General features: G+C 48.0%; 1 protein-coding gene and 1 non-coding gene across 2 annotated transcripts in view; one reads left to right on the top strand and one right to left on the bottom strand.

Moving 5' to 3' along the window:
• Positions 1 to 442: 442 nt before the first annotated feature.
• On the bottom strand, positions 443 to 515 carry trnar-acg (transfer RNA arginine (anticodon ACG)). Its single transcript has one exon. It is a non-coding gene; the product is annotated as a tRNA-Arg (tRNA).
• Positions 516 to 15,841: 15,326 nt separating this feature from the next.
• The window catches only part of LOC140385739 (chymotrypsin-like elastase family member 2A), a 44,322-nt gene continuing 32,951 nt past the window's right edge, over positions 15,842 to 27,212 (top strand). Inside the window, exons 1-4 of the mRNA XM_072468200.1 lie at positions 15,842 to 15,939; positions 16,111 to 16,187; positions 20,305 to 20,414; positions 22,681 to 22,806. Coding sequence (XP_072324301.1) covers positions 15,906 to 15,939; positions 16,111 to 16,187; positions 20,305 to 20,414; positions 22,681 to 22,806 — 347 coding nt within the window. The 5' untranslated portion in view covers positions 15,842 to 15,905. The remainder of the gene's footprint in view (positions 15,940 to 16,110; positions 16,188 to 20,304; positions 20,415 to 22,680; positions 22,807 to 27,212) is intronic.

The raw sequence follows: 27,212 nt of genomic DNA, 5'->3' as shown, positions 1-27,212 counted from the left end.
AGCTGAACCCAATTGAATATGAAAGAAAGAATTTGCATTTATATAGATCCTTGCACAACCACAGAATTATAGATTATCATAGAATTTACAGTGCAGAAGGAGGCCATTCAGCCCATCGAGTCTGCACCGGCTCTTGGAAAGAGCACCCTACCCAAGGTCAACACCTCCACCCTATCCCCATAACCCAGTAACCCCACCCAACACTAAGGGCAATTTTGGACACTAAGGGCAATTTATCATGGCCAATCCACCTAACCCGCACGTCTTTGGACTGTGGGAGGAAACCGGAGCACCCGGAGGAAACCCACGCACATACGGGGAGGATGTGCAGACTCCGCACAGACAGTGACCTAAGCTGGAACCGAACCTGGGACCCTGGAGCTATGAAGCAATTTTGTTATCCACAATGCTACCGTGCTGCCCTAAAAAAAAATTTGAACTCTGAGCCAGCCAGGGGCCGAACCTGGAACCTCCTGAATCGTAGTCAGACGCGTTATCCATTGCGCCACTGGCCCACCAGTATGTCCCAAAGTGTTTTACAGCCAATGAAGTATGGTCACTACTCTTGTGTAGGAAATGCAACAGCCAATTTGCTCACAAAGAAAGCTCATAATTATCAAATTCATTTGACTGGGTAATCTTTTAATGCAGTTTTAAGAATGAACATTGGCCAGAAGAGTAGAGGAAACTTACCTGCGTTTCAAATAGTAAAGTTGCCATAGTCCCAAATGACCATGGGCTGCTTTCCCAAGGCGGAGAGCTGACTGGTGGTGATTTAACCTGAGGTTCACCACACCTCAGGAGAGGGTCAAGGTTGAGAAGGTAGGGCCTTCATGAATAACCTCAGCCGGTACAGAAATTGAACCCATTCTGTTGGATTCGCTCTGTATCACAAACCAGCTGTCCAGCCAACCAAGCTAAATTGATGGTAGTCAGGAAGAATGGGAATAGATGGGCTGAATGGCTTGGTTCATCCAAACTGATTCTGTGGTAAGCATAGGTGGCACCAAGTGCAGCTATAATTCATCATGCACCTGCAGCCCAGGGGGAGCAATGGGAAACAGAACAAAAATAACTATTTGTTGATTAACTCATATTAGCGATATACCAGAATCTGCTTGGCCTTAAATGTTGTTGAGTGGCCTTGCATTAATCCCGGGTGTCATTTTCCCTATTACACAAGACGAGGGTGATATGCGAGCAGGACACTAATAAACTGGAATAGTTCCAAATACTAAATGGGAATGTACTAAAATTTTAAAAAAAGAATTGGGACAACATTACAGAAGGAATATCAGATGACTGAGAAGTGGTTCATAGCACATCTGAATGAGGTAATGGGGAATCTTGGACTGGATTTTCAGTCAGGCCGACTCCGGAGATCTTTAAAAGGGATGGGTTAGCCCTGACGAGGAAGTCTCACCCCCATTTTACTGATACCTGTTTTTTACTTCTATATTTTTTAAAGGGAATTCAAATTCACAGTGGAGATAGCTTTGTCTTTAGGTAACAGTGTGGAATATGCGTAATTGGCTCAGCCATGCATTAAGCGCCTCTTCTGATTTACACTTGCATTAATGCCAATAGAAACCAAAATAAAGTGTCATTTAATGGGTGGCTGTATAATGACTTTGCACATGTTGAATGACAGTCTGGAGTCAAAATTACCCTTACGTGCCCTCGTTCAGACCTTTGGGCAGCTTAGCCAGGGGCAAAAAACTAATTTTGGTGTCAGGCATTGAGTTCATGAATACCTTGATTGAAGACATGTGTCCTCTACATGTTTTCCCACACCAGTGAAATACTTGGTTGTTTTGTACTTAAACCAAATCTAATGGAAACTCTGCCATTAGATCTAAAGTTGTGGACCAGTGCTCCTTTAAGGCTTAAACCATCACAGCACATGAGTGCATGAGTTTATGCTTTATTATTGGTTTTATGTATTATTGCTTGTTAAGTTTGATATGTTGGGTACTCTGGATCCGTGGAACACATACAAGCCACAAACACTTAAAATAGTACAACACTATTTTATTAAGCTAGAAACTGTTGAACATACTTTCACTGTGGGTTAACACGATATTGGATTAATATAAATGGTCTATGCACTCAGCACATGGTGAAGATCTGTGCTGTAAGCTGTAAGCTCTGTCCTTCTGAGAGGCTGCATCCCGAATGAGCGGGAAAATTGATGCCCTCTGTCTTTATAGTAAGTGTGCTCTAACTGGTGATTGGCTGCGGTGTTGTGTGTGTTGATTGGTCTTGCGGTGTGTCCATCAGTGTGTGTGTCTGCACCATGATATACTGGTGTATATTATGACAAAGTTGATGTGCTTTAAACTCTGAGAGGAAATGCATCACACAGTGTGGTATTGTGCCACATAAACCAGAAAGGGATCAGGTCCGATTGTAGGCCAGTGCTAAGTTAAATTATCTCAGCTGAGACAAGAGTAGGAGTAATACATTCAGCCTTAGCTTCCAGCAGGAAATAGGCCATGGTTCCTGTTCCTGATTATTGTCTACTAACCCAATGATCCTCTGCTGGAAAACATGTATCATGGACAGTGATTGAGGACATACTGGAGTTCACTCTGATGATTTCCCTTGTGGCAATTTCACTAATAATCCAGAGACCCAGCTAATGCTCTGGGGCCATGCATTCGTAGCCCACCATGGTAACTGGTGGAATTTGAATTCAAATGATAAATCTGGAATTGAAAACTAGGTTGGGACTTTCCGGCCCCACTGTGGCCGTTTTCCCCACGGCGATGAAATCTCTGTTGACTTCAGCGGATGCTCGTGCCAGAAGACCTCTTTCATGACTATGAAACTGTCATATATTGTCATAAAAGCTCATCTAATGTCCTTTCGGGAAAGGAAATTTGGCATCCTTACCTGGTCTGACCTACATAAGGCTCCAGAGCCACAAAAAGGTGGCCGACGCTCATCTGCTCTCTGAGATGATCTAGTAAGTCACTCAGTTCACAAATGCTGGCCATGATGATGACACCTATATCACACGGAACAATAAAAAAAAAACAATCTCTGGGAATTTTCATAAAAATGGACACTGATCAAAAATACAAGATGGCTGCCCACATCTATATAAGGACACAGCATCATGAGTCAGTGACGTCTAGAGTAGGGATGAAAGTCAGGAATGGATTTATATTTTCACTTTGAAATGCAAGGGCGAGACTTATTAATGGGATCATCCACAGTATATATATCCAGATCAAGGACTGGAAAGAGGCCGGCGGCGGCCAAGGTGCTTAGGGGGTTTTGGATCAGATGGGGGGAGTGGACCCATGGAGGTTTGAAAGGCCGCAGGCCAGGGAATTTTCTTTTTTCTCCCATGTTCTCCCAGTGAGCCAGAGAAGACACAGTCAGAGTGAGGCACAGCTAAGAGTGAGTTTCGGAATTTGAATCTAGGTGGGAATTGAATTAAATCAGTAAGGCAGTTCCTTTTAAATTTCAGGAGTTTAAATTAATTTAAATTAAGCTAGAATTGTGCAGTGTAGGTTAACAAGGGCTACCCCACCCACTCACATAACTGGTTGGCAGTTAAGTGTCAGTCACTTAAATCTACCTTGATCTAAAAGCAGGTGGGGGAGGGGAGTCAATTCAGGACAGTTTTAAAGAGAGCAACTTGTAAACTCACTCCCAGTGAGTTCTCCCAGTGAGCCAGAGAAGACAGAGCCAGGAGTGAGACACAGCTAAGAGTGAGTTTGGGAATTTGAATCTAGGTGGGAATTCGAAGCTGGGTGGGGAGGAAGTGCTTTTTATCCCTGGTAAGTGACTGGTAAGTAGTGTTTCTGTTTTTCTGTTTCTTTTCATTAGGTATATTTATTTTTTTTTTTCTTCGTTGTTTATTTATTTATTTAATTTTTGGAAATTGTAATTGTTGAAGTTAACCGAAGGTTTAAAGACATGGCAGGAGATCTCAGACCCGTGTCATGCTCCTCGTGTGCGATGTGGGAGCTCAGGGACACGTCCACTGTCCCTGGCTGCTTCATGTGCAAGAAGTGTGTCCAGTTGCAGCTCCTGTTAGACCGCTTGACGGCTCTGGAGCTGCGGATGGACTAACTTTGGAGCATCCGCGATGCTGAGGACATCGTGGATAGCACGTTTAGCGAGTTGGTCACACCGCAGGTGAAAGGTACTGAGGGAGATAGAAAATGGGTGACCAAAGACAGAGCAAGAGTAGGAAGGCAGTGCAGGTGTCCTCTACGGTCATCTTCCTGCAAAACAGATATACCGCTTTGGATACTGTTGAGGGAATTGGCTCACCAGGGGAAGGCAGCAGCAGCCAGTTTCATGGCACCGTGGCTGGCTCTGCTGCGCAGCTGGGCAGGAAGAAGAATGGCAGGGCTATAGTGATAGGGGACTCAATTGTAAGGGGAATAGACAGGCGGTTCTGCGGACGCAATCGAGACTCCAGGATGGTATGTTGCCTCCCTGGTGCAAGGCTCAAGGATGTCTCAGAGCGGCTGCAGGACATTCTGGGGGGGGAGGGTGAACAGCCAGCTGTCGTGGTGCACATAGGCACCAACGATATAGGTAAAAAACGGGACGAGGTCCTACACGCTGAATTTAGGGAGCTAGGAGTTAAACTAAAAAGTAGGACCTCAAAGGTAGTACTCTCAGGATTGCTACCAGTGCCACGGACTAGTCAGAGTAGGAATGTCAGGATAGATAGGATGAATGCGTGGCTCGAGAGATGGTGCAAGAGGGAGGGATTCAAATTCCTGGGACATTGGAACCGGTTCTGGGGGAGGTGGGACCAGTACAAAATGGACGGTCTGCACCTGGGCAGGACTGGAACCGATGTCCTAGGTGGGGTGTTTGCTAGAGCTGTTGGGGAGAGTTTAAACTAATGTGGCAGGGGGATGGGAACCGATGCAGGAAGTTGGAAGGTAGTAAAACAGGGACAGAAATAAAAGGCAGTAAGGGGGAAAGTGTAAGACAGAGAAGCCACAGTCAAAAATCAAAAAGGGCGACAGTACAAGGTACAGTGACTGAGGGGAGCTCAGTGAATAGGACCAGGACTACTAAAAGAAATAAAACGGGAAGTGATACATTAATTGTCAGCGACGCGGCAGGTTGTTACATGAAGATATGGGTTCAACGACAAGGAAAATTAGGAGAAAGGTAAAGAGGAAATATAACTTAGGAGAGGTTACTGATCGAGGTGTTAAGATTCAGAACAGAGGTAAAAAAGCCAACATAAGTGTACTTTACCTGAATGCTCGTAGTATTCGGAATAAGGTAAATGAGTTGATGGCGCAAATCATCGTGAATGACTATGATTTAGTGGCCATTACTGAAACATGGTTAAAGGATGGTCACGACTGGGAGTTAAATATCCGAGTGTATAAAACTTTTCTGAAGGACAGAGTGGATGGTAAGGGAGGTGGTGTAGCTCTGTTATTTAAGGATGACATCCGGGCAACAGTAAGGGATGACATCGGTGCTATGGAGGATAAGGCTGAATCCATTTGGGTGGAAATCAGGAATAGTAAGGCGAAAAAGTCACTGATAGGAGTAATCTATATGACACCAAATAGTAACATTGTGTTGGGGCAGGCAATAAACAAAGAAATAACTGATGCATGTAGAAATGGTACAGCAGTTATCATGGGGGATTTTAATCTACATGTCGATTGGTTTAACCAGGTCGGTCAAGGCAGCCTTGAGGAGGAGTTTATAGAATGTATCCGCGATAGTTTCCTAGAACAGTATGTAATGGAACCTACGAGGGAACAAGCGGCCCTAGATCTGGTCCTGTGTAATGAGACAGGATTGATTCAGGATCTCACAGTTAGGGATCCTTTCGGAAGGAGCGATCACAATATGGTGGAATTTAAAATACAGATGGAGGGTGAGAAGGTAAAATCAAGCACTACTGTTTTTTGGGGGGGGGGTTTAAACTAATGCAGCAGGGGCATGGGAACCTGGATTGTAGTTTTAGGGTACGGGAGATTGAGAGTACAGAGGTCAGGAGCACAGATTTGACTTCGCAGGACGGGGCCAGTGTTCAGGTAGGTGGTTTGAAGTGTGTCTACTTCAATGCCAGGAGTATACAGAATAAGGGAGGGGAACTGGCAGCATGGGTTGGTACCTGGGACTTCGATGTTGTGGCCATTTCGGAGACATGGATAGAGCAGGGACAGGAATGGTTGTTGCAGGTTCCGGGGTTTAGGTGTTTTAGTAAGCTCAGAGAAGGAGGCGAAAGAGGGGAAGCTGTGGCGCTGCTAGTCAAGAACAGTATTACGGTGGTGGAGAGGATGCTAGATGGGGACTCTTCTTCCGAGGTAGTATGGGCTGAGGTTAGAAACAGGAAAGGAGAGGTCACCCTGTTGGGAGTTTTCTATAGGCCTCCAAATAGTTCTAGGGATGTAGAGGAAAGGATGGCGAAGATTATTCTGGATAAGAGCGAAAGTAACAGGGTAGTTATTATGGGAGACTTAACTTTCCAAATATTGACTGGAAAAGATATAGTTCAAGTACATAAGATGGGTCGTTTTTTGTACAATGTGTGCAGGAGGGTTTCCTGACACAATATGTTGACAGGCCAACAAGAGGCGAGGCCACATTGGATTTGGTTTTGGGTAATGAACCAGGCCAGGTGTTAGATTTGGAGGTAGGTGAGCACTTTGGGGACAGTGACCACAATTCGGTGACATTTACGTTAGTGATGGAAAGGGATAAGTATACCCCGCAGGGCAAGAGTTATAGCTGGGGGAAGGGCAATTATGATGCCATTAGACATGACTTGGGAGGGGTAGGTTGGAGAAGTAGGCTGCAAGTGTTGGGCACACTGGATATGTGGAGCTTGTTCAAGGAACTGCTACTGCATGTTCTTGATAAGTACGTACCGGTCAGGCAGGGAGGAAGGCGTCGAGCGAGGGAACCGTGATTTACCAAAGAAGTGGAATCTCTTGTTAAGAGGAAGAAGGAGGCCTATGTGAAGATGAGGTGTGAAGTTTCAGTTGGGGCACTTGATAGTTACAAGGTAGCGAGGAAGGATCTAAAGAGAGAGCTAAGACGAGCAAGGAGGGGACATGAGAAGTATTTAGCAGGTAGGATCAAGGAAAACCCAAAAGCTTTCTATAGGTATGTCAGGAATAAAAGAATGACTAGGGTAAGAGTAGGGCCAGTCAAGGACAGGGATGAGAAGTTGTGTGTGGAGTCTAAAGAGATAGGCGAGATACTAAATGAATATTTTTCGTCAGTATTCACTCAGGAAAAAGAGAATGTTGTGGAAGAGAATGCTGAGGCCCAGGCTATTAGAATAGATGGCATTGAGGTACGTAGGGAAGAGGTGTTGGCAATTCTGGACAGGCTGAAAATAGATAAGTCCCCGGGGCCTGATGGGATTTATCCTAGGATTCTCTGGGAAGCCAGGGAAGAGATTGCTGAGCCTTTGGCTTTGATTTTTATGTCATCATTGGCTACAGGAATAGTGCCAGAGGACTGGAGGATAGCAAATGTGGTTCCTTTGTTCAAGAAGGGGAGTAGAGACAACCCCGGCAACTATAGACCGGTGAGCCTCACGTCTGTTGTGGGTAAAGTCTTGGAGGGGATTATAAGAGACAAGATTTATAATCATCTAGATAGGAATTATATGATTAGGGATAGTCAGCATGGCTTTATGAAGGGTAGGTCATGCCTCACAAACCTTATTGAGTTCTTTGAGAAGGTGACTGAACAGGTAGACGAGGGTAGAGCAGTTGATGTGGTGTGTATGGATTTCAGTAAAGCGTTTGATAAGGTTCCCCACTGTAGGCTATTGCAGAAAATACGGAGGCTGGGGATTGAGGGTGATTTAGAGATGTGGATCAGAAATTGGCTAGCTGAAAGAAGACAGAGGGTGGTGGTTGATGGGAAATGTTCAGAATGGAGTTCAGTTATAAGTGGCGTACAACAAGGATCGGTTCTGGGGCCGTTGCTGTTTGTCATTTTTATCAATGACCTAGAGGAGGGCGCAGAAGGGTGGGTGAGTAAATTTGCAGACAATACTAAAGTCGGTGGTGTTGTCGACAGTGCGGAAGGATGTTGCAGGTTACAGAGGGACATAGATAAGCTGCAGAGCTGGGCTGAGAGGTGGCAAATGGAGTTTAATGTAGAGAAGTGTGAGGTGATTCACTTTGGAAGGAATAACAGGGATGCGGAATATTTGGCTAATGGTAAAATTCTTGGAAGTGTGGATGAGCAGAGGGATCTCGGTGTCCATGTACATAGATCCCTGAAAGTTGCCACCCAGGTTGATAGGGTTGTGAAGAAGGCCTATGGAGTGTTGGCCTTTATTGGTAGAGGGATTGAGTTCCGGAGTCATGAGGTCATGTTGCAGCTGTACAAAACTCTGGTACGGCCGCATTTGGAGTATTGCGTACAGTTCTGGTCACCTCATTATAGGAAGGACGTGGAAGCTTTGGAGCGGGTGCAGAGGAGATTTACCAGGATGTTGCCTGGTATGGAGGGAAAATCTTATGAGGAAAGGCTGATGGACTTGAGGTTGTTTTCGTTGGAGAGAAGAAGGTTAAGAGGAGACTTAATAGAGGCATACAAAATGATCAGGGGGTTAGATAGGGTGGACAGTGAGAGCCTTCTCCCGCGGATGAAAATGGCTAGCACGAGGGGACATAGCCTTAAACTGAGGGGTAATAGAGATAGGACAGAGGTCAGAGGTAGGTTCTTTACGCAAAGAGTAGTGAGGCCGTGGAATGCCCTACCTGCAACAGTAGTGAACTCGCCAACATTGAGGGCATTTAAAAGTTTATTGGATAAGCATATGGATGATAATGGCAGAGTGTAGGTTAGATGGCTTTTCTTTTTTGACTTCCCATGTCGGTGCAACACCGTGGGCCGAAGGGCCTGTACTGCGCTGTATCGTTCTATGTTCTATGTTCTATGTTTTGTGCTTAAACAAAGGAGATTACAATGGGATGAGAGAAGAACTAGCTAAGGTAGACTGGGAGCTAGGAGTTTATGGTGAAACAGTTGAGGAACAGTGGAGAACCTTCCAAGTGATTTTTCACAGTGCTCAGCAAAGGTTTATACCAACAAAAAGGAAGGACGGTAAAAAGAGGGAAAGTCGACCGTGATATCTAAGGAAATAAGGGAGAGTATCAAATTGAAGGAAAAAACATACAAAGTAGCAAAGATCAGTGGGAGACTAGAGGACTGGGAAATCTTTAGGGGGCAATAGAAAGCTACTAAAAAAGCTATAAAGAAGAGTAAGATAGATTATGAGAGTAAACTTGCTCAGAATATAAAAACAGATAGTAAGAGTTTCTACAAATACATAAAACAAAAAAGAGTGGCTAAGGTAAATATTGGTCCTTTAGAGGATGAGAAGGGAGATTTAATAATGGGAGATGAGGAAATGGCTGAGGAGCTGAACAGGTTTTTTGGGTCGGTCTTCACAGTGGAAGACACAAATAACATGCCAGTGACTGATGGAAATGAGGCTATGACAGGTGAGGACCTTGAGAGGATTGTTATCACCAAGGAGGTAGTGATGGGCTAGCTAATGGGGCTAAAGGTAGACAAGTCTCCTGGACCTGATGGAATGCATCCCAAAGTGCTAAAAGAGATGGCTAGGGAAATTGCAAATGCACTAGTGATAATTTACCAAAATTCACTAGACTCTGGGCTGGTCCCAGCGGATTGGAAATTAGCAAACGTGACACCACTGTTTAAAAAAGGAGGTAGGCAGAAAGCGGGTAATTATAGGCCAGTGAGCTTAACTTTGGTAGTCGGGAAGATGCTGGAATCTATCATCAAGGAAGAAATAGCGAGGCATCTGGATGGAAATTGTCCCATTGGGCAGACACAGCATGGGTTCATAAAGGGCTGGTCGTGCCTAACTAATTCAGTGGAATTTTTTGAGGACATTAACAGTGCGGTATATAACGGGGAGCCAATGGATGTGGTATATCTGGATTTCCAGAAAGCCTTTGACAAGGTGCCACACAAAAGGTTGCTGCATAAGATAAAGATGCGTGGCATTAAGGGGAAAGTAGTAGCATGGATAGAGGATTGGTTAATTAATAGAAAGCAAAGAGTGGGGATTAATGGGTGTTTCTCTGGTTGGCAATCAGTAGCTAGTGGTGTCCCTCAGGGATCAGTGTTGGGCCCACAACTGTTCACAATTTACATAGATGATTTGGAGTTGGGGACCAAGGGCAATGTGTCCAAGTTTGCAGACGACACTAAGATAAGTGGTAAAGCAAAAAGTGCAGAGGATACTGGAAGTCTGCAGAGGGATTTGGATAGGCTAAGTGAATGGGCTAGGAGCTGGCAGATGGAATACAATGTTGACAAATGTGAGGTTATCCATTTTGGTAGGAATAACAGCAAAAGGGATTATTATTTAAATGATAAAATATTAAAACATGCTGCTGTGCAGAGAGACCTGGGTGTGTTAGTGCATGAGTCGCAAAAAGTCAGTTTACAGGTGCAACAGGTGATTAAGAAGGCAAATGGAATGTTGTCCTTCATTGCTAGAGGGATGGAGTTTAAGACTAGGGAGGTTCTGCTGCAATTGTATAAGGTGTTAGTGAGGCACCTGGAATATTGTGTTCAGTTTTGGTCTCCTTACTTGAGAAAGGACGTACTGGCAATGGAGGGTGTGCAGAGGAGATTCACTAGGTTAATCCCAGAGCTGAAGGGGTTGGATTACGAGGAGAGGTTGTGTAGACTGGGACTGTACTTGTTGGAATTTAGAATGATGAGGGGGGATCTTATAGAAACATATAAGATTACGTAGGGAATAGATAGGATAGATGCAGGCAGGTTGTTTCCACTGGCGGGTGAAAGCAGAACTAGGGGGCATAGCCTCAAAATAAGGGGAAGTAGATTTAGGACTGAGTTTAGGAGGAAAGTCTTCACCCAAAGTGTTGTGAATCTATAGAATTCCTTGCCCAGTGAAGCAGTAGAGGCTCCTTCATTAAATGTTTTTAAGATAAAGATAGATAGTTTTTTGAAGAATAAAGGGATTAAGGGTTATGGTGTTCAGGCCGGAAAGTGGAGCTGAGTCCACAAAAGATCAGCCATGATCTCATTGAATGGTGGAGCAGGCTCGAGGGGCCAGATGGCCTACTCCTGCTCCTAGTTCTTATGTTCTTATGTGCACAAAGCCTACTCCCAGATAGATTTTTTTGTTCTGGGCAGGGCGCTCATCCCGAGGGTGGAGGGGACGGAGTATTCGGCCATAGCCATTTCGGATCACGCCCCGCACTGGGTGGAACTGGAGCTGGGAGAGAAGAGGGACCAACGCCCGCTGTGGCGGCTGGATGTGGGACTGCTGGCAGTTGAGGTGGTGTGTGGGAAGGTGAGGGGGTGCATCGAAAGGTACTTGGAGGCCAATGACAATGGGGAGGTGCAGGTGGGGGTGGTATGGGAGGCGTTGAAGGCGGTGATCAGGGAAGAGCTAATCTCCATCAGGGCTCATAGGGAGAAGACAGAGGGCATGGAAAGGGAGAGGTTAGTGGGGGAGATTTTAAGAGTGGACAGGAGATACGCAGAGGCCCCGGAGGAGAGATTACTTGGGGAAAGACGATGGCTCCAGACGGAGTTTGACCTGTTGACCACAGGGAAGGCAGAGGCACAGTGGAGGAAGGCGCAGGGGGCGACCTACGAGTATGGGGAAAAGGCTAATTGGATGCTGGCACACCAGCTCCGTAAGAGGATGGCAGCGAGGGAAATAGGGGGAGTCAAAGATGGAAGGGGAGCCACGGTTCGAAGTGCGACGAAAATAAACAACGTATTCAAGGCCTTCTATGAAGAGCTGTACAGATCCCAGCCCCCAGCGGGGGAAGAGGGGATGAGACGATTCCTAGACCAACTGAGATTCCCGAGGGTGGAGGAGCAAGAGGTGGCTGGTTTGGGGGCACCAATTGGGTTGGAGGAGCTGAGCAAGGGTTTGGGGAGCATGCAGGCGGGGAAGGCCCAGGGACCTGACGGGTTCCCGGTGGAGTTCTACAGGAAGTACGTAGACGTGTTGGCCCCGCTACTGGTGAGGACCTTTAATGAGGCAAGAGGGGAGGGGACCCTGCCCCCGACAATGTCGGAAGCGACAATTTCTTTGATCCTAAAGCAGGACAAGGACCCACTGCAATGTGGATCGTACAGGCCGATCTCGCTCCTCAACGTGGATGCTAAGTTGCTGGCAAAAGTGCTGGCCACGAGGATCGAGGACTGTGTCCCGGGGGTGATCCACGAGGACCAGACGGGATTTGTAAAGGGCAGGCAATTAAACACTAATGTGCGGCAGCTCTTAAATGTGATAATGATGCCATCGGAGGAGGGAGAGGCGGAGATAGTGGCAGCTATGGACGCGGAGAAGGCCTTTGACCGAGTAGAGTGGGAGGACCTCTGGGAGGTGCTGCGTAGGTTTGGGTTCGGGGTAGGGTTTATCAATTGGGTTAAGCTCCTTTACAGAGCCCCGATGGCGAGTGTAGTGACGAACCGGCAGAGGTCGGAGTACTTTCGACTGTACCGAGGGACGAGGCAGGGGTGCCCCCTGTCCCCCCTGTTGTTCGCATTGGCGATCGAACCCTTGGCCATGTCATTGAGGGAGTCTAATAAATGGAGGGGGTGGTCCGAGGGGGAGAAGAGCATCAGGTGTCGCTATATGTGGCTGACCTGTTGCTGTACGTGGCGGATCCAATGGAGGGGATGGTGGAGGTCATGCAGACTCTAAGGGAGTTTGGGGAGTTTTCGGGCTATAAGCTCAATGTAGGGAAGAGTGAGCTCTTTGTTCTACAGGCAGGGGACCAAGAAAGAGGGATAGGGGATCTACCACTGAGGAGGGCGGAGGGGAGCTTTCGGTATCTGGGGATCCAGATAGCCAGGAGTTGGGGGGCCCTACATAAACTGAATCTGACGAGGTTGGTGGAGCAAATGGAGGAGGATTTCAAAAGATGGGACATGTTACCGCTCTCGCTAGCGGGTAGAGTGCAGTCGGTCAAAATGGTAGTCCTTCCGTGGTTTCTGTTTGTGTTTCAGTGCCTTCCCATCGTGATCACCAAGGCATTTTTTAAGAGAGTAGGTAGGAGTATTATGGGGTTTGTGTGGGCGAATAGGACCCCGAGGGTAAGGAGAGGGTTCCTGGAACGCAGTAGGGACCGAGGAGGGTTGGCGCTGCCAAACCTAGGGAGCTACTACTGGGCAGCAAATGTGGCGATGATCCGCAAGTGGGTGATGGAGGGAGAGGGTGTTGCGTGGAAGAGGATGGAGATGGCGTCCTGTAAAGGAACGAGCCTGGAGGCGTTGGTGACGGCACCGCTGCCGCTCTCGCCGACAAGATACACCACGAGCCCGGTGGTGGCGGCAACGCTAAGGATCTGGGGCCAGTGGAGACGGCACAGGGGTGCAATGGGAGCCTCGGTGTGGTCCCCGATCAGGGGGTAACCACCGGTTTGTTCCGGGGAAGATGGACGGGGGGTTTCAGAGCTGGCATCGGGCGGGGATTAGAAGAATAGGGTACCTGTTCATTGACGGGACGTTTGCGAGCCTAGGGGCACTAGAGGAGAAGTTTGAGATACCCCCGGGAAATGCTTTTAGATATATGCAGGTGAGGGTGTTTTTGGGGCGACAGGTGAGGGAATTCCCGTTGCTCCCGGCACAAGAAATTCAAGACAGGGCGATCTCGGGTGTATGGGTCGGGGAGGGCAAGGTGTCGGCAATACACCAGGAGATGAAAGAAGAAGGGAAGCGCTGGGAGAAGAGTTGAAGGGTAAATGGGAGGAGGAGCTGGGAGAGGAGATCGAGGAAGGTCTGTGGGCTGATGCCCTAGGTAGGGTTAATTCCTCCTCCTCATGTGCCAGGCTCAGCCTGATACAATTTAAAGTGGTTCACAGAGCGCACTTGACAGGGGCGAGGTTGAGTCGGTTCTTTGGGGTAGAGGACAGATGTGGAAGGTGCTCAGGGAGCCAGGCGAACCATGTCCATATGTTTTGGTCACGCCCGGCACTGGAGGGGTTCTGGAGAGGAGTGGCGGGAGCAATATCTCAGGTGGTGAAAGTCCGGGTCAAGCCAAGCTGGGGGCTAGCAATATCTGGAGCAGTGGACGAGCCGGGAGTGCAGGAGGCGAAAGAGGCCGGCATTCTGGCCTTTGCGTCCCTAGTAGCCCGGCGAAGGATCTTGCTAATGTGGAAGGAGGCGAAGTCCCCCAGCGTAGAGGCCTGGATAAACGACATGGCTGGGTTCATAAAGCTGGAGAGGATTAAGTTTGCCTTGAGAGGGTCTGCGCAGGGGTTCTACAGGCGGTGGCAACCGTTCCTAGACTATCTCGCGGAGCGTTAGAGGAAGGTCCGTCAGCAGCAGCAGCAACCTAGGGGGGGTGGGGGGGACGTCCTGGGAGGGGGGTGGGGGGGGGTGTGGGGGGTGGGGGGGGAATGGGGGATTGCCTGGGAGGGTGGATGAGCAAGAGATAACATGAAGGATTGGGGAAGCAGGCCCGTGCGGGAGAGAGCTATGTAACATATCATTTTACCATGTATATATCTTGCTCTGTGCGATTTCTTGTTATTTTGTTACGAGGGGGGGGGGTTATTGTTTGTAAGGGTGAAAAATTGTGTTAAAAAACTTTAATAAATATATTTTATTTTTTTAAAAAGAAGGCGTACGGTGTGTTCACTTTTATTGGTAGAGGGATTGAGTTTCAGAGCCATGAGGTCATGTTGCAGCTGTACAAAACTCTGGTGCGGCCGCATTTGGAGTATTGCGTGCAATTCTGGTCGGCGCATTATAGGAAGGATGTGGAAGCATTGGAAATGGTGCAGAGGAGATTTACCAGAATGTTGCCTGGTATGGAGGGAAGATCTTATGAGGAAAGGCTGAGGGACTTGAGGCTGTTTTCATTAGCGAGAAGAAGGTTAAGAGGTGATTTAATTGAGGCATACAAGATGATCAGAGGATTGGATAGGGTGGACAGTGAGAGCCTTTTTCCTCGGATGATGATGTCTAGCATGAGGGGACATAGCTTTAAATTGAGGGGTGATAGATATAAGACAGATGTCAGAGGTAGGTTCTTTACTCAGAGAGTAGTAAGGGTGTGGAATGCCCTGCCTGCAACAGTAGTGGACTCGCCAACACTAAGGGTATTCAAATGGTCATTGGATAGACATATGGACGATAAGGGAATAGTGTGGATGAGCTTTAGAGTGGTTTCACAGGTCGGCGCAACATCGAGGGCCGAAGGGCCTGTACTGCGCTGTAATGTTCTATGTTCTATGTTCTATATACAATTTAGAATTATATCCAGGTAAATGTACATTAGTGATAGCAAGTGCTGGGGAGTGAGCCTTAAATGATCACATTAAGGGCTGGTTTAGCACAGGGCTAAATCGCTGGCTTTGAAAGCAGACCACGGTAGGCCAGCAGCACGTTTCACTTCCCGTACCAGCCTCCCAGAACAGGCACCGGAATGTGGTGACTAGGGGCTTTTCACAGTAACTTCATTTGAAGCCTACTTGTGACAATAAGCGGTTTTCATTTCATTTAATTTCATGAAGGACATTATTCGCATTGATTTCTACTTCAGTCGTTCCTTTTTTTCTCAGTGTCGCTGATGCGCTTTGGATCTCCAGCAGCTAGCTTTGGGAGCAGTTGGTGTCTGCCTTTCGGTCTCATGCAGTAACATGGTGCAATGGGAGATGTTGGCAGTGTGCAGGCGAACAGCTGGCAATACTGTGGGCCAAGATAGACAAGTCATTTATTCAGTTAATGATTTCCTGGTCAGCGTCACAGGCATTTTGGCACTGTTGCCTGATAAAAATTGCCCTTTGAATAGTTGTTATCGTGTTTATGGGAACAGAGTTTATCTTGTGAGGTATGACAAAATGTATATATTTATGAGAAGTTGCTTGACAGCTGAGTTCATTTAAGATTTCAACATGTTCAAGTACCTGCTCTTGACTCTCTGCCTCAGTAAGGATTGATCATGAGTTCAAATTCTTTGCTTCTGCTCATCCGCCAGCTTAGAATGCATTGATTAAAATGAATTAAAATAAATGGCCAGTCTTAAAACAATCTTTATCTTATGTATTGAATGTTAACAATTTTTTTTTTGTTTCTTGTGTTTTTTTCCCTATGTGTTAGGGGCTGTCACTGCGAGCCCATTGTCAGGACGTGTCGTTGCTGGGCAGGAAGCAAGGCCGCACAGCTGGCCCTGGCAGGTAAGGAAACCTCACTAGCTGCATACCACTAGAAAGTCAGAATACAGCAACCCTGTTCCAGCTGTGAAGTTTGAGATTATAAAGTATGGAGGGCTTGCTATTCACTGTAATTTATTATAGATAGATCAAGATAGGGATATAGATAGGTAAGGCAAGTGGGCAAAAATTTGGCAGATGGAGTATAATGTGGGAAATTGTAAGCTTTTCCACTTTGGCAGGAAGAATAGTAAAGCAGAATATTATTTAAATTGAGAAAGACTGCAGAAATTTGTGGTAAAAAGGGATCTGGGTGTCCTGGTATACGAGTCACAAAAAGTTAGTATCTCAGGTACAGCAAGTGATTGGGAAGGCATAATGGAAGATTGGCATTTATTGCTAGGGGAATGGAATATAAAAGTAGGGAAGTGTTGCTTCAGCAATGCAGGGCCTCAGTGAAACCACATCTGGAATACTGTGGACAGTTTTGGTCCCTTTACTTAAGGAAGGATATAGCTGCATTGGAAGAGGCGAATCACTCAACTGTTTCCTTATGAGGAAAGGTTGAGCAGGTTAGGCCCTACACTCATCAGTTTCGAAGAACGAGAGGTAGTCATATTGAAACATATAAGATTCTGAGAGAACATGGCAGAGTGGATGCTGTAAAGATATTTCCCCTTGTGGGGGAATCGAGAACTAGGGGCACAGTTTAAAAATAAGGGGTCTCCCAGTTAAGAGGTGAGGAGGAATTCTTTCTCTCACATCTGGGAGTTATTGTTACAATTTGAAATTCATTTCCTCAGAGAGCAGTAGAGGTTGAGTAATTGAATATATTCAAGGCTGAGACAGATTTTTGGCCGACATCGGAGTCAAGGGTGATGGGGGAGGGGTGTGTGTGGCACGCACAAAAGTACAGTTAAGGCCACAATCAGATCAGTCATAATTTTAGTGAATGGCAGAGAAGGCTTAGGCACTAAATATCCTGGGCGGGATTCTCCGATCCCGCACCGGGTCGGAGAATCACCAGGGTGGGGGTGCAAATCCCGCCACGCAGCTCTGACACTAGGCCGCCGATTCTCCGGCGACCAGAGAATCGCCGCCAATGGCACCGGCACGGTCGCTGCGGTGCCGGTCGGGGGCCGTGTTCAGTGGCCCCCTCGGCGATTCTCCGCACTCAACGGGATGAGTGCCCACTGATTCCCGCCGGCGTCGTTCGCGTGTGGACCTAGCTGGCAGGACCGCAGATTTCTGGCTGCAGGGGCCGATCTGGTGGGGGGGGGAGGGAGGATCCGACTCGGGGTGGGGGGTCTTCACGGTGGCCAGGCCCGCGATCGGGGGCTACCAATCGGTGGGCGGGCTAATTCCGGGGGGTCCTATGTTCCCCTGCGCCGGGCCCTCATAGGTCTCCGCCATGTTGCGTGAGAGACGGCAACCCACACGCATGCGTGGACCCACGCCGGTCGTGGCGCACATGCGCGGACCCCCGCCAGCTGCACAGGGGGCCAGCACAGCACTGGAGCCCTTCATGCAGCTCCAGCTGCTGATACGGACCCCGGCACTGCTCCTAGCGGCCAGTTGACGCCATCGTAAAATGCTCCGGCGTTTACGACGGCGTCAACACTCTGCCGCTAAAACGGACAATCCCGCCCCTACTCCTGCTTCTACTTCTTACGATCTTATATTATGCATTTGCTATTTGTAATGAAATATAGTCTGCCATTCACAATAATATTTTTTGGTCTGTGCTGGTTGTAGGATACCAAATGCAAAATTCAGGTATTAATGTACTGAACTTATGCCATGTATGCTCCAGTAATTTGTACAGGGCATAAGCAACCTAACCAGAGATCTTTAAAGGAAGGCAGTGAAATAAAGGTCCCAGAAATTTTCAGTTTTTATCTTATTAGAATAAGAAGAACCAAAAACAAAATTGCCGTTCACTGCCAATGTATTTGAGTTAGCTGCTCAGATACCCCCTCCCTCCATGTCCCTCCATCCAGTTCTACCCTGGCATCTGATGCTGATTAGTGGCCATCCCACCAGCTCTGCATCAAGGTCACGAGACACTGATTTTGCACTGCAGATCACCAGCAAAACTTAACTGGAGCCTCAAGCTGAATCCGGCTCATTTTCCATCTCTCAGTTCTGAAGAAAGGTCATCAACCCAAAACATTGGGCTGGACTTTCCCGGACCCAAGAAAATAGCAGGGAGCCACGTCAAGACAGCTCCCCGATGCATTACCCCCTCCAAGGCTGGGGCTGGGAACTGGGCCGGCTGCTCGCTTCACTGAGACAAGCTAATAATTAATCAGAATAAGGACAAAATACGGTGGATGCTGGAAATCTGAAATAAAGATGGGAAATGCTGGAAGCACTCAGCGGGTCAGGCAGTATCGGTGGAGTATAACATTTCAGCTTGACGGCCATTCATCAGAACTAGTCAGGTTATTGACAGGAAACTTTGGGAGAGATTTAACAGGGAAAAAAAGAGTTCAGTTTTGGACACGTTTATCAGGGTGTTTCTCGGTGCCTGCAGTGCAGAGAACAACCCCGGTATTAAACGGGTTTCTTTTTTGGACCTCGGTGCGGAAAACCCCACTGAGGCCACACTTACTTTCATTTCCTGCACTGACGAGCTGAGTTTGAAGAGATCAGGGTTCCAATGTTAAACGCCGCCCTAATCTCTTCCCCCCTCTCCCCCCCATGGCCCAATTTCCAGATTAGGAGGTCCTCGAGCCTCACCTCAACCCACCTCATAAGGGCAGGGCACCCCTGGGCCTGATCCCTGCCATGGGCAATCTGCCACATAGGCACCTTGACACTGCCATCCTGGAGGTGTCCCTCCCAGCCAGGCAATGCCACCTGGGCACCCTGGCAGTGCCACCCTGGAGGTGCCCCTACCAGCCCAGCAATGCCACCTGGGCACCCTGGCAGTGCCCAAGTGGCAATGCCAAGGTGCCAGGCTGGCAGTGCCAAGGGCACCACCCTGCCCAGAGCCCGACCACCCGGGGGCCTCCAAATGCCTGGGTGACCCTCCATGGTGCTATTAAGCATGGTCCACATTTGTGTGGACCAGTGCTAAATGGCATCATGGGGGAGTCTCCCAGGTGTGGACATTCAATCCCGGGCCTTGGGAGACTTTGGCGTAGTCATATTTAAATGAAGCTAACTACTCACTTAAATATGCAAATTTGGATCCTGCTCAGTGAGGGTGAGATCCAGATCACACATCTCACGAGATCTCGTTACATTTAGACTGCCTTGTCCCGAGTTGGGTGCGATGAGGCCTTTTGATTGGGCCGTTATCTCTCTTTCACTCTCCATAAAAACCATCAGACCTGTTGAATATTTCCAACATTTTGATTTGGTTTATTGTCACATGTACCGAAGTACAGTGAAAAGTCTTTTTCTGCAGCCGAGGGAATGTACACAGTATGAACACAGTAGACAAAAAGAATAATCAACAGAGAACATTAACAAATGGTACATCGACAAACAGTGATTGGTTACAGTGCACAACAAGGGGACAAACAAAGCAAATACATGAGCAAGAGCAGCATAGGGCATCGTGAATAGTGTTCTTACAAGGAACAGATCAGTTCGAGGGGGAGTCGTTGAGGAGTCTTGTAGCTGTGGGGAAGAAGCTGTTCCTATGTCTGGATGTGCGGGTTTTCAGACTTCTGTACCATCTGCCTGATCGAAGGGCCTAGAAGAAGGCAATGCCTGGGTGGGAGGGGTCTCTAATAATGCTGTCTGCCTTCCTGAGGCAGCGGGAGGTGTATACAGAATCAATGTGGGGATGGCAAGCTTGTGTGCTGAGTTCACTGTTTCTATTTTAGAATTTCCTGTTCTGTTTCCCAAATCCATATTTGTTTTGCTTTTCTTTGTTTTGTTATGATGGGCAACACTATTGCATCTGAATGCCATTTCTATACTTCACAGCAGCCATCCTTCTAACTCCCCAGCCTCAATATACCGGGTACATTTCAGGTGCTTTTTGAAAGCGCACGCATCCCTGCCTTCCATATTGATGCTCAACGCATATTTTGCTCTGATAATTGGGAAATGTGCCTTCAGGTTTTCAAGCCTCTGTTTTGCATCTGTAAAAATAATAATAGAATTTTTTTTTTTTTGCTTTTAGGCATCTCTGCAGTTTGCTTATGAGCATGATCCTGATTTTTTTCAACATATGTGTGGTGGATCCCTAATTTCTACAAATTGGGTCATGACTGCTGCTCATTGTATTGTTGAGTAAGTGTATTGTTTAGGAACAAGTGCTTTGGACAATCACTTTTATACTGAAGGCACTTTCTTACAGTTACATAAAATAGAATTTTAATCTATACAGATTAGACATACATAGAAATATATGAATTGCTGGACAAATATCAACCATGCTTCATCAAAATTGCCTTCCTGTTGCTCTGGTAGTCGCATGATACAATGGTAATGAAACAGTTGACTAATTATAGCCATCAACCTCTATCAATTAGTTAAACAACAGACCCAACATGATGCAACAGAAACCCAGTGGGGAAAAGCTATGGGAACCATAGAATCTCTGCAGTGCAGAAGGAGGCCAGTCAGCCCATCGTGTCTGCACCGACCCTCCAAAAGAGCACTCTACCCAGGCCCACTTCCCCCATCCACCCTGCCCTATCCTTGTAACCTAACCTGCACATCCCTGGACACTAAGGGGCAATTTAGCGTGGCCAATCCACATAGCTTGTATACCTTTGAACTGTAGGAGAAAACCGGAGCACACGGAGGAAACCCGCGCAGACACGGGGAGAGCTTGCTAACTCCACAACGACAGTCACCCAAGGCCGGAATTGATCCCAGGTGACTGGCACGATGAGGCAGCAGTGCTAACCACTGTTCCACCATATCATCGATCCAAAGTCACTTCCCTCTCAAAGATTGCTACATCCATCATGTTACGTCTCATATTACTCATAAATGTTTTCAAAAAATATTATTTTCTGAAATAAGTTAATCTAATTTGTATTTGAACCAATAGTACCTGTTTCCACCATCTCCCCAGTGGGTTATGTCAATAGATTGACCTAATTCACTCATTGAAACATAAGTAGTTCTGAACTTAGTTTCCTTTGGGCACATGCTGAACTACTGTTCTCACCAAGATGACATAACCTGCCATGGATCACATTATCTGATGTAATCATTGTAAAATTAAGAATAATTTGACATATGTTGTACAGATGCTTATTACACTCGCGGTTCCATATTTAGACCACGGTTTTGATCAAAGTCTACAAATCGCGGCAATTTGTTTTGTTTGTATGGCTTCTCTGCCCTTTGAGATCCCTTTCCACTTCTTTGTGCATTTAACAGTAGACCCACTCACAAGCATCATTCTCTTCCAGCATTGGTGGGGATTCCTCTTCACAGTAGCTAAATCAACAGGCGCCTCAGGAAATTATACTGGGGTTAGGATAGTGTTTGAGAAATGAGTAGAAGTTCGCCTCCCTATTCCACCTCATTCCCCCGTGTTCTCTGGCAATTCACTGCGGATTTTTATTTCCCTCAGATGAGATGTTAAACCAAGACCAGGTGCGCTATTCTCCCCCCCCCCCCCCTCCCCACGCCGGGTGGGAGAATCGCCGGGGCGCTGTGCAAATCGGGCCACGCCGCCCCGACCCCCGCACACGATTCTCCCACCCCGCCCCCGGAAACCAGCGGCGCACGATTCGCACCGGTCCACTCGGAGAACAGGCGAGCCGCGATTCTCCGGCCTGGACGGGCCGAGAGGCCGCTACGACACGACAGGTTCCCGCCAGCGCCGTCCACCCCTGGTCGCTGCCGGTGGGAACTCTGTGGGAATGCTGGGGGGGGGGGGGGGCGGCCTGTGGGGGTGGGGGGGGGTGGGAGAGGGCTCCTTAACCGGGGTGGCCTCCGATGGGGTCTGGCCCACGATCGGGGCCCACCGATCGGCGGGCCGGCTTCTCCCCCCTCCCCGAGCTTCCCTCCTTCCGCGCGCGGCCCCAGAACACCGGCTCCATGTTGGTGAGGGGCCAGCGTGCGTAAGACATTCCCCGCGCATGCGCAGGATGGCGCGGCCCAAGTGCGCATGCACTGGATTGGGCTGCCCCAAATGTGCATGCGCGGGTTGGCACGGCGCCCTGTGGGGGCCAAAATAGGTTGTGTCCGGGCCCTGTTTGCGCTGTCATGAAACGCGACGGCGTTCACGACGGCGCGAACACTTGGCCTCAATATCGGGGAATCACCCCCCTGTCTATCCTCTAAGGAGACATAAAAAATCCTATAGCACTATTTAAAAGAAAAGCCAGGGAATTCTCCCTGCTATGCACCGAACCAATATCACTAAAACAGATGCTCTGGTCACTATCATATTGCTATTAATGTTTGCTGTGCTGATACACTGACTGCTGCTTTTCCTATGTTACAACAGGAACTACACTCCAAAAGTCCTTAATCGGCTATAAAGTGCTTTGGGATGTCCGAGGATGTGAATTTTTCTTTCTTTTCCTTTCAGCGTCCCAGGAAGATTTGCAGTTGTTCTTGGAGAGCACAATCTGGAGAGGAAAGGCAATGAATATTTGAGACATATTCAGTTGATTATCACTCATCCTAGATGGAATCCACTTGTCCTTGAAGATGGGTAATTTAGACCTATATTTTTAAATATGCCAGCTTCATTCGCATGGAATTATTTTTAATCAACTTGCTCCAAAATAACTTTCTGTTTTAAATCATTCCCCAGTGTAATGATGGTGATTGCTGATGATTTTCCCCTCCTTTATTCCTAAAATTCTTCAAATGCACCATTGTATTGTCGCTCCCCCATTCCTGCATTCTTGTGTTGAAATCAAGACTCATCTATGTTTATGGGCAGCACGGTGGTGCAGTGGTTAGCACTGCTGCCTCACGATGCCAAAGTCCCAGGTTCGATTTCGGCTCTGGGTTACTGTCTGTGTGGAGTTTGCACACTCTCCCCGTGTTTGCGTGGGTTTCACCCCCACAAGCCAAAAATATGCAGGGTAGGTGGAATGGCCACGCTAAATTGCCCCTTAATTGGAAAAAATTAATTGGGCACTCTAAATTTATTTTTGAAAGGACTCATTTATGATTGAATTGCTTTTTCCTGGGATCGTAAATATGTGGATCCCTCATCCCTTTCTCTTTCCTTCCTCATAAATTCTACAGGCTTCGCATCCAATGCTTAAATCCACATAATCTCTTGCTTAATGTCTTGACTCAGTGGAGAGGACTCTTGTTTCCGATCCAGAAGATCAGAAGCGCCACCCCCACTTAAGTATACACTTCAGGCTGGTAGTAGGCAATGCGGACTTTTGTATATGAGATATTAAACTTTAACTTTGGCCAGAATTTTGTTGAGGCATTGGATTCTGACTTACCAGCTGGATAAGAGCTGCTGGCTAATCAGAGTTGGCAACTCCTGTGCTTAGAAGCACCATGTGGCTTCTACCAGAAGAACACCCCTGAAGTCCTAGGATCGTGGAGCAATCCATGACAAAGGTAAGTGATTAGGGAGGTGGGGTGTTTGTCACGGTGAGGGATGCAAGCAGAGGGGTGCAACACATTCAGAAGCCCTGTGGTGGTGGCAGCCCTGAGGGTGTGAGGGCAATGGAGGCAGCACATTGGAGATTGGAGGGGGCGTCAGTGTGGTCACCGATTTGTGACAACCACTGGTTTGCTAAGAGATGGCAGCGGGCAGGGATTGAGAAATTTGGGGACCTATTCATCCAGGAGGGCTTTCCGACCTTGGAGGCATTAGAGGAGGATTTTGAGTTGCCGGGTGGGAACGGGTTCCAGTACCTTCAGGTGCGGGACTTTGTACGGAGGTAGGTTCCAAGCTTTCCTCGCCTTCCCCTGAGAGGTCTACAGGACAAGGTGATGTCAAAAACAGGGGTTGAAGAGGGGAGGGTTTCGGAGATATACAAGGAGTTGATGGAGTGGGAAAGGACCCCTCTCAGAGAGGTCAAGAAAAAGTGGGAAGAGGAGCTGGGAGGAGAGTTGGAAATTGAACTGTGTGAAAAAGCCTTGAAGAGAGTTAATTCATCCTCGCCGTGTGCCAGACTTAACTTGATCCAGTTCAAGGTGGTCCACAGGGCCCACATGGCAGCAGCCCGGATGAGCAGGTTCTTTGAGGAGGTGGAGGACAGATGTGGGTGGTGTGGGAGTAGCCCGGCGAACCATGTACATATGTTCTGGGCATGTCCGAAATTGAGGGGATTCAGGCAGGGATTTGCGGACGTTATGTCAGAAGTCCTGGAAGGGAGGGTAACTCCGAGTCCAGAACTGGCAATATTTGGTGTATCGGAAGATCCACGGGCCAAGGGGGGGAGGGAGGCCGGTGTCCTGGTGTTCTCCTCCCTGGTGGCCCGGAGACGGATTTTGCTGGGATGAAGGGACTCAGAGCCCCCGAATCAGGAGTGTGGGTCAGCGATATGGCAAGGTTTTTCAATTTCTCAGGACAGGGAACTTAGTATACAGGTAATTAAGGAATAGGGCCGGGGTAGTAGGGGATGTGGATTTCTGTGTTTTGTTCGTTTAGGTGTTTTGCGTGTGTAGGCCCACGCAGTTGTTTAAGAAATGTTAATGTGTTAAACTGTGAAAATTTACAAATGCTTCAACAAAATATTTTCTGAAAAAAAGAAAATATATCCAACTCTGAGTTTGAGTCAGAGAATTCAGGCAGTGCCAACTTATTTACTTGAATAGTTACCCAGGAAGTATTCAAAAGAAAAATCCTAGTCTAACTCCTGGGTAACTATTCAACCTCCCACTACTTTCCCTTCATCCTCCTAACTATTTCCTGACTCCCGACTACCCCCCCTTACCCAACTGACTAGCCCCCACCTCCCGACCCCCCGATCCTCCCACACCCCCTTGACCCACTGACTCCCTCCCCGACCTGACTTGACTAGCCCCCACCACCCAACTATGCTCCGATCCCCCACTTCTCCTTATGCCCGACACTCCAAAGGTTACCTGACTACTCCGCTGACCCACCTACCTACTCATCCACATATCCATCTCATCCACATGCCACCCCACCACTTCATCCATCTACCGCACTACCCACCTGCTACCCTACCACTCCACTAACTTTGTCTCGAAACTGTTCACCCATTAGGTTATTACAAACATTTGTCGCAGCATAAAATGGTTAATCTTAAAATATTTTCTGTTTATATTGAAACTTTATTTTATTATTTGTTCCTGGGAAGTGAGTAACATCGGCAAGGATGTGCCCTGAAGGCATTAACAGTTCTTTCACTGTTGCTGAGTCAAAATCCTGGAACTCCCTTAACAGTACTGTGGATGTACCCACACCACATGGACTGCAGAGGTTGAAGAAGGCAGCTCACCACCAACTTTTCAAGGGCAATTAGGGATGGGTAATAGATGTTGGCCCAACCAGTGACATCTACATTCTGTGCAAAATTTAAAAAGTCACCTCCAAAAGGTTAATGCATGAGATAAGGGCTCATGGAATTGGGTTAATGTGATCGCATGAATAGAGAATTGGTTAATGGGCAGAAGCTGAGAGTGGGCATAAAAGGGGCATTTTCAAATTGGCAGACTGTGACTGGTGGAGTGCTCGCAGGTGTAAGTGCTGGGGCCTCAACTATTTATAATCTGGGACTTCCGGTTGCGGCGATGCCCAGCTAAGCCGCACGTTTCGGCGGCTCCAGCTCAAACGGACCTTCGGGCTCTTTTAAGAGCCCCAACGGGGATTTTTTTCAGGACGAAACCCGGTGTGGGGTGAGTTAACAGGGAGTCCCCCCCAACGAAAGAGAAAAATATCGGCAGCGGTGGCTACATCGCGAAGAATCCTCGACGATAGGGACAGGAGGAAAAAAGAAGCAAGATGGCGGCGGAGAAAGCCCAGGCGACATGGGGGCCCGATCAAGACAAATTCTTAAGACGGTGTGTGGAGCTACTTAAGAAGGAGGTGCTGACCCCGATGCTACAGGCAATTGAGGGGCTTAAGGAGGCACAAAGGACCCAGGAGACAGAGCTCCGCATGGTGGAGCAGAAGGTGACGGATAATGAAGACGAGATCCTGGGCCTGGCGGTCAAAACACAGACGCATGAGGCGCTCCACAAAAAGTGCATTGAAAGGATTGAGGCCCTAGAAAACAGAGCACGAAGGAAGAACCTTCGGATCCTGGGTCTCCCCGAGGGAGTGGAAGGAGCGGACTGCGGGGCTTACGTGAGCACGATGCTAAGCTCGCTGATGGGAGCTGAGGCCCCTTCGGGCCCCTTAGAAGTGGAGGGGGCTCATCGGGTCCCTGCGAGGAGACCAAAGGCGGGAGAACCACCTAGGGCGACAATCGTGCGATTTCACCGCTTTAATGATAGAGAAGTGGTTCTGAGATGGGCCAAAAAGGTACGGAGTAGTAGATGGGAGAATGCGGTGGTACGGGTGTACCAGGATTGGAGTGCGGAAGTGGCGAGAAGGAGGGCGAGTTTTAATCGAGCCAAGGAGGTGCTACACAAGATGAAGGTGAAGTTCGGGATGCTGCAGCCGGCGCGACTATGGGTCACGTACCAGGAGAGACATCACTACTTTGAAACGGCGGAAGAAGCATGGACCTTTATTAAAGACGAGAAACTGGATCGGAACTGAGGGACTGATATTAGAGGGAAATGTCACTGTCGATGTATATAGAGTTGTAAATTGGGAAGGGGGGGGACACTAAGAAATGTGGGCGCCGGTGGGGGGAAAGAAGAGATATAGGCGGAGGATGAGGAATGGGAGTGGGGCGGGAGAGGGAGCTGCGCCACAAGGGGCGGGACAGCTACAGGGAATATGGAGCCTACTGTCCTTGTTCCCGCGCCAGAAAGGTGATGGCGGGAAGATAGGCGCAAGGTCGATGGGAGTTCCCCACACGGGGGGGTCAAGGAGTGAGCGGGAGAAGCCGGGGTCAGTTGAAGTCAGCTGACTTTCGGAAGTAATATGGGGGGAGCAATCACGCTAGATGGGGATCTAGCGGGGGGGGGGGTGGGAGAGGATAACTGGGTTGCTGCTGCAGA

The sequence above is a fragment of the Scyliorhinus torazame genome, chromosome 11 (genome assembly GCF_047496885.1).
Source record: "Scyliorhinus torazame isolate Kashiwa2021f chromosome 11, sScyTor2.1, whole genome shotgun sequence".
NCBI classification, from domain to species: Eukaryota; Metazoa; Chordata; class Chondrichthyes; order Carcharhiniformes; family Scyliorhinidae; genus Scyliorhinus; species Scyliorhinus torazame.
This window is presented reverse-complemented; position numbering and strand designations above follow the sequence as displayed.